Genomic DNA, 15521 nt, shown 5'->3' with positions numbered 1-15521 from the left:
TCAGCATCTGCTCTGTCCCCTCCCCCGCCGCTACCCCCTCTGCCCCATTTCGCTCCCACCGAGGCCGAGATGAGCCCGTTGCTGCATCTCAGGCCCCTCACACATCCTAACTATCACCGTCGCACTGGATGGTTTGTCTTCTCACTGGAAAACCCAGGTGAGTCGTCGTGGCTGAAGAAACAGCTTGTGCCTATTGCCCCGAGAGCTGGTCTCCGTGGCAAGAACACAGCAGGGTGGCTGCCAGAGTCCCCAGGCCGGGTGCGGGCTCAGGGGGCCTCAGGCCCTGCAGGACTGACGAGTGAGTTCCGTGTGGTGACACTGCCCCTCTCTGCTCTCCCCACAGCCCCCTGAGCCCGGAGAAGGGGGAGGAGTTGATAGAGGACATCACCCGTCTGCTCAAGGTGCCGACGAGCGTCGTCACGGACACCGAGTGAGTGCGGGCACGGGGTCCCCAGGTTTGATTCTCGCCCACGTCAGGCTCTGTTTCATAAATTGGTTTGCAAGGGAAGGAGCTGTGAGCCTGTGGTTCCCGTTAATTACACCAGAGAGAAACTGTTTCAGAAAGAAATGAAAGGAAATTCCAGTGGGGTTGGTAAGTTATTTAAACACAGCTGAAACCTGAGTGTAATTATAAGAATTATAATCAGCAAGCACAGAGGCCCACTGGGCCATGGTTCCCAGCCCTGCAGATCCGAGGATCACCTGGGAGGGTCTGGAATGTTCTATGGACCTCGCCAGCCCCATTGCCCATGAGTCAGCGAAAACTTGGTAGCACTTGGTGGGTGGCTGCAGGGTGCACGGCACGTTTTGATGGGATACAGGGTGCAGACCCATGGCCCGTGCATGGGGGGAGGCTGGATGCCACGGCCTAGTTCTTGAAACGTGTAGGAGCATCGAGGGCAAGCACCACGCAAAGGGGGTGCCTGAGTGGGTCGCCGAGTGCAGGTGGAGGCGCAGGCGGACGGCAGGCCCCCGTGGGGAGGTGGGACGTGAGCGGTGCGGCTGGCGAGCCCTGCTGAGGTCGGAAGTGGAGCTGAGCTGAGCACCCAGAGGTGGGAGCGCGGACACAGGGAGCCCCACCTGCAGACACCCAGGCCGGCCCAGGGTTTACTGAGCACCTTCCGTGACCTGGCTGCGGGCTAGCAGCAGGGCCACGTTGCCCGGCCAAATGGCTGGCCACTTCCTGGGAAACAGGTGCATCTGTGGGCAGTAGGCATGAAGGGTGCCCAGAGATGGGAGTGAGGAAGCACCTCCCCCAGCCTGGGGCCCAGAAGCTTCTGGAAGAGGAGAGTAGCTGACGTGCACCCCCAGCACCCAGCATGGAGCACGGGACCCACGCAGTGAGCATTCTGAACGAGGAATTCGTCACTGGGCCCAGAGCCTCAGAGAGCTGGGGATCTGTTCCCCTCACTGGGCACACACACCTGGTGCACAGGTGGGCTGTGCAGGCAAGGTGCGCTGAGCGGTGGGGAGAAGATGGCAGACTGTGCACGCTCAGCGGGGCCCAGGAGAGGGACTGGTTCAGACCCGGAGGAGGAGCAGCAGCCTGGGCTGCGGCTCAGCCAGGACGGCAGCAGGGAGAGGAGGGTTTGCAAGATCCAGGCGAGGTGGGGACAGGGACCTGGTGTGAGGTGGCTGCTGCGGGTGTGTGGTGGAGAGGCTCTTGCCTGGGAGGCAGAGCAGGATGGACACAGGGACGCTGGCGGGCTAGGGCAGGACTGGGCCGCACCCTGCAGGGACCCGCCAGCTGGCTCCTTCTCCACCGTGAGAGCAGGCGCCGGTGGGGTCACGGAGAGGAGTCCTGGGGCCCTGGGCTGGCAGCAGGCCCTTCTCCCGGCTGGCCATCTGGGCCTGGGGGACGACAGGGATGCTGGGCCGCAGGGTGGTGGCAGGGCGTAGCTGCCCCATCCGAGGGGGACACTCCCTGCTCGGTCCCCGGGCTGCTGCTGCACCCTGGCTCGGGGCTGGGGTGCGTGGCCTTCAGGAAGCCGGGGGCTCAGGGGAGGGCTGGGAGCATCCTGGCTGGTGGGGTCCAGTCGGAGGGGTGTCCCGGCCCTCCTGCCATCCCGCTCATGCTTGGAGCTGGATTCGGGTGCTCTGGTGCGAAAGGCTTCCCTGAAGCACCCCCGTCCTGGCCAGTTAATGTCTGTACTGCACCCCAGGGTCTTCCATTGTTGTCCATGTGAACACACACATACGTGTATGCATACGTGTGCGTGCACGTGTGTGGTGTTAGTGTTGGCACTCCTGAGCCACACGCCCAGGGTCCGCACCTGTGGGAGCCCAGGACCCAGTGCCGACGGCAGCTCTGCGGACGGACGGAGCGGCCGGGGGAGGGGCACTGCGTGCCCGGGGCGCCGCGGGGGAGGCCGAGAAGCCGGCCCTTCCCGGGACCGTGTGTGTGTGTTAGGGAAGTGCTAGTTATGCTCAATGTGCTTCGTTAATGGTTATGTAGCTGTCAAGCAAATTCCATTATTTCTTATTACATCATTAGAGACCATTAAAACGGCATTAGCATGCTGATGTAATTATGCCGGCAGACGCACGGCGGCCACAGTTATGACTTTATAATCTAATCACGGCCGTCCGTGTGGCTGATGGATGCCGGGCCGCGCCGAGCACTCAGGCAGCGGGGGCACGGCGGGACCTGCTCCGGCGGGCGGTGGGGACCAGCGTCGCACCGCTGCCCGCGCCTCGTGAAGCCTCCGGAGCAGCCCCACGCAGACCGGGCACGGCCACGAGCAGCCGATAGCCCGATCCTGCAGTCAGTCTCTGTCCACTGATCAGTGCCCTTCGAGCGGTGACAAGGGCCACTCCCAACAGAGGGGACTCCTTCTGGGCTGGGGAGACGCTGCGCTCACTGCCACCTCGTGTGAGGCCCTGGCGGGAAGACGGTGCTGCCCGCAGAGCCCGGGAAGTTGGGCAGAGAGCTCCCGGGAGGGATGGAGGGCCAGGTGTGGCTGGGCGCCCAGGCACAGGGCCTGCAGAGGTGAGGGGACACCAGCCTGGCCGTGGGCAGCGGGAGTGGGGCTGCTGGAGGGTCCGGGGTGCAGCCAGCCGAGGACGGTGCCTCCGGGCTCCGCAGCCAGGAGAGCAGGGCGGGAGCGGGGCTGGAACCTTCGCAGCGGGGACCGAGGACCGAGGATGAGGGCAAGGGCACCTTCCAGGAGTCTCCACAGAAGGAGGCAACTGTGGACCGAGAAGGCAGCGGGGACCTCCACAGGCTGGACCGTCCTCACCGTGCAGAGCTGCGACACCGTGGCAGGGGCCGACTCGGACGTGCATGGTGGGCTGGCGGCCAGGGAGCCGTGAGGACCCGCACACGGGGCCGAGACCCTGAGTTACGAGTGGGGTGGCGTCTGAACCCACCAGACCTCGAGAGGCGCCTGGGAGGGCAGCGGAGTTGGAGGCGGCAGAGCCCCCAGCAGCTGTGGGCCCATCCGCGGGACCCTGAGCCTCAAAGTGGGACGCGGGCGGGAGATGAGGCCAGGCAGGCGGTGGCAGGTTCTCCCTGCGCGTCGGCGTTTCCTGAGACGGCCGTTCTAATTTCTACGCCACGTCTTCCTGAGCGTGGGCTCATCCCTCAGTGGGCTCCCGCCCTTGGGTACTTTTCCTTGCAGCATTCTTACCATTCGTGCCCTTTAAACGGTCTCACGTAAACATGAAATCGGCAGAGAGCAGCAGCAGACAGCGTGGCTGGTTAGAAGGTGCTGTGGCACCGCCCCCCACCCCGTCGCGGGTATTGTTTTTGTTTTCCGTTTTTTCGTGCGGTTCCTTCTCAGTGTTCCAGCTGATGTTTCAAGGGACAAAGTAAGGGGGCTTCTCTCTACATTTTGGCAAGACAGTGCTGGCTGGGGTGGGGCCTCGGCTCGCCAGACCGGCTCGGGCCGAGTCCAAGGCGCGTCGCTGGGGAGCAGGCGCTTCGGAGGAATCTGGAGCCCCTGCCTCCTCGGCGGCCTTCTGCCCCCTGAAGCGGGTTCCTTCCCGAGTCACGCATCCTTGAGGGACGTTCCCACACGGACGTCCGAGGAGGTCGCACTGGGAAGACTGTCCCCGTCTGTGCACGGGCTCCTCTGCCTGCAGAGCCGACCCCAAAGTCCGCTCAGCCTGGAGGGTGCCGCGCGTGCAGCACCTGCTCCTGAAGGGCACGCGGCCTTCAGACGAGGCAAACTGTTAAAACGTGGTGTGTTTTCCACACCAGGTTCAACGCAGTGCTTACAAGCTTCGGATTTTGAATAATTGCTGTCTGCCAATTCCCCACCAGTTGTCTTTCTAGCGAATGTTTCCTGACAACTTTGATGAGTTTTTTAAACAGGTGCTGGCAAAAAGATTTTTTAAATGCCCGTCTCTTTGCTTTCTGCGTTTGATTCATTCTGCCCCCCTGGGGATCAGCTACTAAAACCTGTTTCCATAACAGTTTTCTTCCTTTGCAGAATATCTGCTTGTCGGGGTGGGCTGTTGGGGCTGAGTCTTTCGCAGGCACCCCTCTCGGTGGAATGGCTGGAGCGTGGAAACAGAGTCACAGTGTCGAGAACACGCTCGCGAGTGGGGGCGGTGGCCCCGGGTGCACGTGTGGGACACAGAGACCTGGCGGAGGTCACACATGGGGTGGGTGCACGTGTCGGGGTCCGTGTTGTGCAGTCCCCGCGCTCCCGCAGAGGCTGCCCTGACGCCCGTTGGAATGATCTCTTCCAGTGTCCTGGGACCGGCAGTGACCTTCAGGGTGAGCCCCAACGTCCAGAACGTGACGACGGCGGATGTGGCGAAGGCAGCAGGTAAAGCTAATTTGACATGACACACATGCACATGCACACATGTGCACACGCATGTGCATGCATGCACACACCCCAGAGGGGGCGTGGGGGAAGCATCTGGAGGGGAGGCTGCGGTTATTTCTCCTGTTCTCGCTGGAAAGCCCGGAAGAGTCTGAGGGGCGTGGGGCCGAGTTTGCGTCTCAGTGGTGATGTGCGCTCGTCTCTGGATGCTCAGAAATGGGTGGTGGCTGGGGGCGAGCTGCTGGAACGGTTTCCGCTGATGGAAACCTGAGGGTCACCGGCGGGGAACGGGGACACTGGGGCACGGATGGGGGTGGTGGACGGTGGTGAGGAGCCGGCAGGAGGGAATCCAGGCGCCAGAGGTGGAGGCGGGAAGAAGCTGGGGCACGGGTCCTGTCTGCCTGGTCAGCAGGCGGAGGGTGTTTGCCGCGGCAGGACCACTCGGCGGGATGCGTGCAGGGGACACGGAGACCGCACTGGGGGCCCGTGAGGCGCCGGGAGGGGAAGAGGTGTCAGCGCCGCCTGCAGACTCACGCTGGAGGGGCACGTGCCGCCCCGACGCACCTGCTGTCTGGGCAGGGCCGTGGCCCGGCCCCCCAGCCCCCGTCCAGCTCCCCCTTTGCTGAGGGTGGGCTCGTGTGCTAAAGGCGCGGGAACGCTGGTCTGCGGGACGGTCGTGTGTCCAGTGAGCGGCACAGTCCTGTGACGGCTCGGGGGTCTGGCCCTCGCTGAGAGCGGCTCCTCCCTGCCGTCCATGACCACAGCCCCGTCGGGCCAGCTCAGGGGCCGGGGCGCAGCTGGTCCCCCTTCAGTGGCTGCGACAGCTGCTCGTGCTGGGAGGTGAACGGCACGTGGGGAACTCGGGCGACAGCCATGTCCAGCGATGGGGACATCCCTGGCCTCTTGGGGACTCTCACCAGCCACCCTGGCTGTGTGGGCCCTTTGCTCCTCTGCTTAGCAGACACGTGGGGCATGAGTCCTTCTGAGACACCAGGGACGTCGTCGTTTCCACAGCCATCGTAACTCTGGGCTCAAATGGCATTTCTCCTTGCTCCTGTCACCTTACCATGAGATCTTAGCCCCTTTGTGCTTGTAAAGACATCGCTTCAAGATGGCGTGAGGGAGGAGCCGGGGGGGGGTGGCACCTGGGAGCCAGGGTGACCCCACGCCAGGGGACCAGAGTCCCGCCACCCACCCCCCTCCTCCACGGGGCTGTCTGAGTTGAGGGGATGCGATGCCTGTCGGCCGTCTTCTGGGATTCCCGCACACACCAGTCCCCATGGCAACCGGCAGGCGAGGAGCCGCAGAGCAGGAGGAGGGTTCTCAGTGGCGGCTTCGCGCAGGCCCAGGGCAGCGGCCTGGGCATGGGCTGCACTGGTCGCTCCCAGAGGGGCGTGGGTTAGGGTTAGGGTGGGCCCTCCGGACTCATCAGCGCCCAAAGCAGGTGGCAGCTGTGCTGAGCCAATCAGATCAGCGAGCGAGCGGTCACCTGGCCCAGGTGGGGCCCGCACGCTCCCCGGCACAAAGGCAGGAAACCCCCGCCCGTGGGGAGGGCTGCCGTCAGCAGCCCCCGCGGGCCAGGGGGCCCCCTTTCCGTGGCTGCCCACACCTCCCCGCGGCACAGGGAGGTGAAGGCCCCAGCAGCCTGTTCTCGAAAACGAGCCTGCTGACTCAGGGTGGGGCTGGCTGTCCGGCCCCACGTGCCTCTCCACGGGGAAACGCAGGGCGCACCCGGCTCACTCCAGGGTGACCCTGTTGGTCCCGCGTCGTCGGACCACACCTCTCAGAGGCGACCACACCACGTGCGAGCCCACAAAAAACACAATGGGCTCCAGTGGGCGACCTTTGAACCCAGCTGGGGAGCTGCACCCCGCGCTCCCTTCAGCTGAGGGCGGGACAGCGTCCTGACTGGGAGGCGACACCTGTGTCCTCGTTTCAGGGACGGGCTACAGCGGGTCGCCCCGAGTGACGAAGGTTCCCAGCCTTGTCTGATGTCCGCTCTGCTGGGTCAGGGCAGCTGAGGTGGGGCCGGACGCGCAGCAGGGTCGGGGGTGGGGGGGCGGCACTCAGCGCCTTGTGACTCTGGGTGACTGTGACCCGTGCCTGCGGACGCCTCGCTCGGTCTCCTCCAGCTCCCGCTCCCCGCCCCCATCAGCCGGGGCCGGTCATCGTGCGCCGGGGGGCGGCCTCAGGGCCCGGCCAGGAAGGGAAGACAGGGGCGCGGGGCCCGCAGGTGGTCGGCCGTCACAGCTGCGCCCGGCTCCCGCCAGTCCGTGTGCCCCACAGCCTCACAGCGACGTCTCCCTCCCCGGAGTTCCGCCCGCAGCCCGGCTGGCGAACAGATAGACTCCCTTCTCTCGGGTGGAACCTGTCATGTGGGGCGAGTGTAGGTGGGCCGTGAACGGATCAGACCACCGCGGTGTGCACCGAATGCGAGACCTCAGGCTCCTCGGCTGGGGTGGGAGGTGCGGGGGTGCCCGCCCCGCCCCGGGCTCCCTCCTGCACGAGGACCAAGCCTGACCTTGGGGTGCTGGGGTGCTGGGGTGCAGAGGTGCCGGGACGGGACCTGAGGGCAGAGAGACCCGGGTGCTGAGACCCGGGAGACACTCCGCAGGCAGGAGCGCGGTCCCGGAAGGTGGCTCTGGAAGGGGCGTCCTCCCTGCAGGGCCTGGCTGAGTGGAGTCCACCCCGAGTTGGTGCGTGTTACCCCCAAACGCAGTTTGCACGCTGCCGGCACCTCATCTCACTGCCGCCGCCAGCGCGAGAAGGCAGGTCCCAAAAGGGCCGTTTGCAGCAAAGGCGGTGATGTGCTTCCCTCCGGCGTAAAGCGGCACGAAGTCTCGCCGACTTCACCACCACACTCCCCACCGAGGACCCACGGTGGTCGCCGAGGCTGCCAACTGCGGGAGGAAACCTGTCTGCAGGGAGGCGAGTGTTGACGCCCACCGTCTGCGAGTTCCAACCTTCTCACCTCACGGCCCGTGCACGGGCTGACTACGACGAACACTCGGCGGCACACCAAGAAACACAGCTTTGCCAGCCTGACAACGGCAGCATAGTTTTGACGCATTCGCGTCGATGGCTGCTGTCATGCTGGCTGCTGTCAGCTTTTAGTCTCACAACCAGAGGGAAGAGGGTCAGCCCCCACCGATCAGCAGGCAGGTGTCACACCTATTAAACGTTCCGGCGGCGCACGGGGTGATGACCGCTGATCCGGTCCAACGGGGATGAACTGGGCTGGGCGTCCGCGTCCGAACAGTCACCAGGTGCGATGGTGTGTGCGGTTTGATGACATTTCAGCGAAAACAAGGACCCGCCAGCAGCTGCTTCCTCGTTGAGGTGGCCACTTCTCGTCTCCGCCCGAGCTCGGAGCACGGTGCTGCTGCCAGCGCCAGCGCTGGTTGTGCCCTCAGGGGCCCTCCCCTCCCCCGGCCGAACTGCACCTGCGGCCGCAGGCGCCCGCGGGGCTCCGGTGGTGGCGGCCGACCCGACTCCGCGTCGCTCCATTGTTTTAAGTGTTTCCCTCCAGTCACCCCCAGGCCCTGCTTTTCGAGGAATGCACTTAAACTAAGGCTTCTCACCTTTCCGTCGCTGTCACGGTCGCACGTTCACCTGCGGGTTTTCCGCTCTCTGCTGAAAGTCCAACGCCCGTGAGCCGTGAACACGCCGGCGGCGGCCACCGAGGGTGAGAAATGCCTGGGAAACCTCAGCACCCGTCCCCGGGAGCCCTGCAGGAGACGTCGCCCTGCATTAACTCTGCTGCCTGACATGACCTCTGAGACCGTCTCCAGGTCGGGGCCAGGGACCGCCCCTGGGTCCGAGATTCCGCTCATCTGGCTGACAGCCCCCGTGCGAGGGGGAGTCTCCCGCCAACAGCTTTTCCGCAGAGACAAAGGGGACAGACGTCTCTCTCCGTCCCTCCCACATGAGGGAACAGAAGTCCCCCTTCCCCCCCCTCACCTGGTCCCCGGCAGGCGCGAGCCCAGCTTTCCTTGGGGGCTGCACGGCTGCGGAGCTGGGTGAACTGGCAGCTGGTGCAACCCTGGGCTCCCCTGCGGCCCTGACCTTTCCCTCACACTGCCGCTGCTGGTTAGATCCCAGAGGAGTTACCTGCCAATCGATCCTCGAGGGGTGCCCCCCACCCACCATCAGATTCCGCCTCTCGGCCAGTGTCTGTGTGAGAGAGCGTCAGCTTCTCTCTGAGCCCCTCCCCACCTCTGCCCTGCTTCCGGGCAGCTGCTCTCCTGGACGAGGGCGCTGGGGACTCGGCACCAGGTCTGCGGGCAGGTGGGTGAATGCCAGCTCTCCCTCCCTGGGCGCAGCTCGAGCTGGGACGCGGGTCGGTCCACGTGGGTGGCCTGTCCTCGGCGGTGTCTGCTGCCCAGGTGCCCGGGTCGGGTGGGGACACGGCTGTGCTGATGGGCATTTCTGCTGGAAGACTCAGCCTCCCTTGCACGTCGGGCAGCAGGAGTGGACGTCCTACTGACGTCCCCGTCCCCATGCCGTTGCCCACGTGGGTCTGGACACGGGACGACATCGCCAGGGAGGATGAAGACTTGTCTGCCCAGGGCGTTCACACCCTGCATGGTTCACTCAGACCAGGGGCGCCTCCCCTCTCTCTCCCGGCGCCCCCCCACACCCCCCACATTCCTGTCTCTGCCCTGGAGTGGCCAGTGCTTCCAAGCTGAAGGATACTAGAGCCCTCGTGAACGTGTTTTGTTTTGAATGGAAATGTGAAATGGATGGACGAGGAAACCGGCCACTGTCCTCTCAAGGCACAACACAGACGCACTCGCAGGTGAGTCGTTGAAACCTGCTTCCCGATGCCGCGCCAGCACAGCCTCCAGAAGCCACTCTTTCTCCCCAACACGCCGACAGCAGCGCCCCTCGCCACGGCCCACGGCACAGCTGGGGCTCCGACCCCGCAGCGTCTGTCAGGTGCCGGCTGCGCCTGCCGGGTCCCTGTCCACCAGGAGAGCGAGATCGCGCAGCAGAATCCGTGGCAAGGCGGCGCGGCGAGACGTCAGCAGCAGCGGGCGTGACTGGGAGTGTTGGATTCAGCATTCGGTGCCGTGCGGGTCCGTCATGTCTTTCTGATCTCACTTGTGTGTTTGCAGGGTTGCCGCCCTCCACCCCCAGCGGTCCCGTGTGTGTGTGTGTGTGTGTGTTTCCCGGGGCTTGTACGGTGCTGGCGTGTTCCGCCTTGCTGTGTGGTGGCTCCCCTCGGACCACCGCCTGATTAACCAGAACTGCCCCTCGTCCACAGGCCGCAGGGAGGGCACCAACCACGCAGAGTGAGAGCAGACTCCTGGTGCTCACATGTCCCTCCTCGGACTCTCCTGGGCAAACGCTGGGAAACGCTCGCCCGGTCTGTCCGGGTGTGAAGTCTGCCTGCAGTGCAAACTCAGGGTTGGAGCACAGCCTCTCGGTGACGCGTCCTTCCTGCACCGAGTCCGCACCTGAGGCTCACAGGGCCACGCGTCCAGCTTCCGGATATCGCTGTCTTTGATGACACCTTTTAATATGCCTTCCTGTTGTTTTGCTTTTCTTAAAGATTTTATTTATTTTTAGAGGGGGGAGGGAGGGAGAAAGAGAGCGAGAGAAACATCCATGTGTGGTTGCCTCTCATGCACCCCCTCCTGGGGACCTGGCCCGCAACCCTGGCACGTTCCCTGGGTGGGAATTGAACCGGTAAACTTTCGGTTTGCAAGCAAGCTGGTGCTCAGTCCACTGAGCCAAACCAGCCAGGGCACATCTTCATTTTGACGCTGATTTCCCTAAAAACTAAGAATAGATATACCATGTGATCCAGCATTTCTGGGTACTTATTCAAAAGAAATGAAATCACTGTCTCGGAGATACAGCACCCCCATATTTATTGCAACATTAGTAATAGCCAAGACGTGGAACAACCTAAGTGTCTGCAGCAGATAAAGAAGCTGCGTGTGTGCAAATGCACACGCATGCACACACACTGGAAGACGACTCAACCGTGAAAAGAAGGAAATCCTACCATTTGCCACAACGCAGATGAAGTTTGAGAGCCGTGTGCTAAGTGAAATGAGTCGGATCCAGAAAGGAAAATGCTGTATGACCTCACTTCCGTGTGGAAACTAGGGAACAACGACTCACAGAGACGGTAGAATGGCGGTGGCCACAGGCTGGGGCTGGGGCTTGGGGAGGCGGGGAGACACTGCTCAGAGCGTCAGGGGAGGTGTTCTCGGGGCCAGCGTCCAGCCCGGGGACTGTAGTTAGTAACGTGTCCTGTCCTTCAAAGGTGCTGAGAGAGTGTTCTCACGCCCCACACATGCATGCACACACACAGGACTAATGTGGCTTCTATCAAACACCCCCGGGATGTCTACACGAACCTCATCACCCGATGATTCCCTGTTCCTCCACAGTGTCTCCCAGGACTGAGACTTTTCAAGCCTCCCTTTCCACTGTTTTCCTCTAGAAATAACTGTGGCTTCTGACATTACTCTGGAGGCGACCCTGGCACCTGGAGGACCCTGACCATGCACATGGCGTTGTTCTGGCACTCTGGCAGCAGGCCCCACCCCCCAGGGAAACTGAGGGCCGCAGGACTGCCAGGCCTACCTGTGCGTGCGTGGTGCAGGTGTCTTGCTGCATGTCCCAGTGACAGTTTGGAAAGGGTTGTTTTGGTAAAACTTTTAAACCACAGACATTCACAGGGCCTTGTTTAAAAGACACAGTGGCCCTGGCTGGGTGGGTCAGTAGGTTGGAGCGTTGCCCTGTGCCCCAAAACGTCATGGGTTCGATCCCTTGTGGGGGCACATGTGGGAGGCAACCAACTGATGTTCTCTCTTCCCCTCCCACCCCCCAAATCAATGACCACATCCTCGGGTGAGGATTTTTTAAAAAGTCACAATATGATTCATAGAGCTATATTTTATATGCATATAAATAAGTGAGTTATGTCTGCTCATGTGTCCCCTTGGGAGCTGAGGACAGTCACATGTCATGTCCAAGGTGACACTCAATCGGATTCCTGCCTGAGTTCAGGTGTGTCCAGTGGGAAGCCCTTTGCCCGTGAACGGTGGTGTGGGCACCCACTGCGACCTTGTCCACCACATCGGGTCCTGGGCTCTCTCCGGGTCCCCCCAGAGCCAGCAGGGATCACACCAGACTCTCCTGCCCTAAAAGCCACCAGGGAACACACCAACTGGGGCGTCCACCCCGGGAGCCCTTCCCACATGGGCTTGGGGCTCTGAAGGCACCGCCGTGCCCAGGCAGCCCCGGGAGGGGCGGCCCTGCTGCTCCTCACAGGGAGGCAACACCCAAGGGCCCCTGGACGGTGGAAGCAGGGCTGCTGCAGCACCTCCCCCGTCAGGACGGGAGACGAAGGGAAGAGGAACTTCAAAGGCGTCCGCACGTTCAGAGCTGCGGCTTCAAAGCCGGCCTTCCCGTCTGTAGTTTGGCTCTGGCGATAATTAACACACTTTAAATATCGCACTGAAGCAGCCGCCTACGTGACGCAGGCGGTTCTCCCGCCTCGGCCGCGCTCGGTGGCTCCCAGCCTTTTCTCCCGATTCGTTTCTTGTTCATCAAATGGAGAGCAACATGCGCGGAGGATTAAAACACCTTTTGAAAGTGCACTGAGAATGCCGCTCCTGGAAAAGATCCTCTTTGCTTGTCCTTCATTTATTTTTCCTTAAATCAGAGGAAGGATTAGTCTCCCGGTTCCTGCATAGGCACCGCTGCTCTGTTTCTCCACTTTAAAAACAAACGTGAGGCAGCTTGAAGGCCTCTCTCCTCACACTCGTTCGTGGGACACTCCACCCCCAGGGGCGGCGTCGGGCACAAACGTCCAGTTCTCAGTGAGCCTCTCACCAGGCATTGCTGCGGCTTTGCCTCAGGTGGGACCGCCCCTCCTTGAAATCCGCACAGGCTCCCGTGTCCCCTGCAGGGACCGGTGGCTGCAGGAGTGCGCGGAGAGCTCAGGACAGACCTGTGAAGTGTGGCACGTCGGCGTCGACGGGTCTGTCTCTCAGGCCTCATCGACCCCCAGAGCAGCCGTTAGCTGCTCGTGTTCTCGGAGCAAACCCGGGCAGGGCGCGGGATCAGCAGGCAGCCGCGGCCCGGGGACCGAGGCGTGCTGCTGCGGCACCTACCGCCGCCTGCAGAGTAGAACACGCAGTTGCTCTGCGTGCGGCACACGCTGCTGTGCGTGACGGTGTGATTCCATCTCACCGACCCAGAGGGCAGAAGACAGGCGGACTTCCGGAAAGAAGCCCCGTGAAAGTCCTGAGCAGGCTGTGTGTGGCTCCTTCCCCGAGGACCCCGCCCTATCGCTCACTCTCTGGGGGCCACGAGTCATCCCCTCAGACAGAGGTGCCTGTTTCATCCCCCCCGCCCCAACGCCGGGAAGTCCGAGGGCCCTAGGGCTGTGCCAGGAAGTGGGGACAAAGGCCCCCCATCCCTCTGGTGGGGCGGGCAGCCTTCACAGCTGTCCCCAGGGCCCCTCCCTACAAGCGAGGCGTGTCTGCACGTCTGAGGACTGCTGCACAGCATGGGCACGGGGGTCGGTGACTCTGTGCTCTGCACCAGGGACAGCTCAGCGGGAGCACCACTGCTCCCACCAGGAAACAGGAGGAGGGGCAGCTCTCCCGGGGAACCGGGTGCTTGTCAGTGTGACGTGGGAACTCCCGTCACAGTCTGCACGTGTCCAGCAGTCACTCGCCATGCTTCGGGTGGACTGGCTCTGGGTGAACTGCAGTGTTATTTGCCAGTTCCACCTCGATAAGCCTGGGGGGCCGTGAGAATGGACGGGAACAGGTATGAGGGCACCGGCAGCTCGAGTGGCGCTGCGAACCTACCACGTAGAAGCCACCAGACACGTGTCCATTCCAGGGCCCGCGCCGCAGCTGTGGCCCCACGTCTTTTCAGCTGAGTGACCAGCGTCGTCAGCCCCCCAACCTGAAATGCCGGGGGGTGACGGGTTTGTCAGGAAGGAGCCCGGGGACGTCCCCGCACGGTTTCCCCGGACCCCTGAGGGGCTTCTGCAGGACCAGCTGCCTGCCCAGGGCACAGGGTCCCCTATTGTCACCCTGCTCTTTCTGCGGCTGCCGGCTTGGTCCTCAGTCATTGTCCATGTATTTTAACACAAATGTAAGCAGATTTGGGGCCGTTAATACAGAGATGAGGAAAGGAACGTAAGTGCCCATGGGGGACGTTAAAACCAGACCTTCCCCGAAGCGGCTGCACCCCCGTCAGAGCTGCTCTGCGGGCCCAGCCCGCGGCTCCACGGCTGGGGAGTGCTGGCAGAGCCTGTTTCCTCCCGCGCGGCCACGAGACCAAGGCCGGGAGCCCTTTGTGCCCTGCACCACGGCCCTGCCCACGCCCGGGTGGTCCTCCCCCACCCCCAGCCCGGCTGCCCGGCCCGTCCACACCACTCAGCCTCTCAGCTCCCTCGTTCTAGGACACCGCTTTGTTTGATGTTTCTAGTCGGGGAAATCAACTGTGGCTAATTATCGCGACCCTTTCTTCTCTAACGAGCCCATTCAGCCTGTGCACTGCCCTTGTCAGAATGAGCTCACATTTGTCTGGGAACGCACCTTTCTATCACCTTAAAGCAAAAAAAAAAAAAAAAAGTATTTCAAGAAGCACCACCCTCCCCTTTGCCAGAGTGTTTGTTAACATCACTAATCTGGTTTAAGTGAAAATTAATCTTTATACTGGCTCCCAGAAAGACACACTTTCCCTCCTTCACCACTGGAGGGTCGTGCCGAACGCCGCGTCCGCCCTTCCCGCGCAGACGCGTGGGGGCCGCTTCCACACGCACCGGTGACAGGACGCAGCAGGGCCCCGTCGGCGGTGAGGCTCCGTTATCGTCTGTGTGATTAGTTTCACCTTGTAGCGGTGGCTCCGAAAATGCAATTAACAGTTTCATATTCAGGCAGCTAGCTTTCATTCCTGCTGCAAGCTGCGCCGCATTTGCATCATAAAAAAAACTAATTGGTAAACACAGTCTCGCCAGCTTCCCCGAGATCCACCCAATTCTCTCCCCGCTAATTGGCTCAGCGTCAACACACACTGGATGGGATTTCAAAGGACGCCTTCGATAAGGAGCCTGCAAGCACTTGTGTTTCACAGAACGGGCTCCAAGGAGACTGGGGAAAATAGCCTAAATTAATGCCAAACGCAAGCCACTCTCTTGTCCGGCCGTTGCCATGGGAACCATTTTGTCTGCTAATCTGGTGGGGGGGGAGGTGTTTATTGGGAATCGTCCCATTGACCTTCATGGGGGCAGCCAGCTTCAGGGACCCTCCCGCCCTGGGCAGCAGGAGCTGAGTGAAGACATCTCGAACTTCCCTTTGCATTTAAGCCTGCCCCTCCCATGTCCCCTCCTCTGCCCCAGCACGGCCCCTGGTGCATGGGTGTGATTCCAGGAGCCGTGGTGTGAAGCTGGAGCACACACATTCCCTGGGAGAAACCTCTGGCTTGTGAAATGTGGGCATTTGCCAATTCTCTGTGTTGGAACGTCACCACCGAGCCCCTCCCCACCTGTGCTCCTCCTCCCTCCTCATCAGTGACTCAGGGGGGTCAGTGCTGTACCGAGGAGCACGGTAATTCCGAGATGAGCTGGTGATCTCGGCTGCGGGATGTCGGCCTCAACAAAGACTTCTCAGGAGTGGTTCTTGCTCCAGGGTGAGGAAGGCTCGCCTCGGTGGACCTGTGCAGTGTGTTTTCCATGGAGGCTCGAGGAGCCGGAAGAGGCCACGC

General features: G+C 62.3%; 1 protein-coding gene across 2 annotated transcripts in view; it reads left to right on the top strand.

Annotated features, from left to right (window-relative positions):
* Positions 1 to 15521, top strand: part of PTPRN2 (protein tyrosine phosphatase receptor type N2) — a 374930-nt gene that overhangs the window by 199941 nt on the left and 159468 nt on the right. For both annotated transcript variants that reach the window (XM_045837782.1, XM_045837783.1), the window contains exons 10-11: positions 344 to 430; positions 4696 to 4775. In XM_045837782.1, coding sequence (XP_045693738.1) covers positions 344 to 430; positions 4696 to 4775 — 167 coding nt within the window. The remainder of the gene's footprint in view (positions 1 to 343; positions 431 to 4695; positions 4776 to 15521) is intronic.

The sequence above is a fragment of the Phyllostomus hastatus genome, unplaced genomic scaffold (genome assembly GCF_019186645.2).
Source record: "Phyllostomus hastatus isolate PE091 unplaced genomic scaffold, TTU_PhHast_1.1 phas_contig_244, whole genome shotgun sequence".
Lineage (NCBI taxonomy): Eukaryota > Metazoa > Chordata > Mammalia > Chiroptera > Phyllostomidae > Phyllostomus > Phyllostomus hastatus.
Note: the sequence above shows the minus strand (reverse complement) of the source record. Positions and strands in the feature narration are given on the sequence as shown.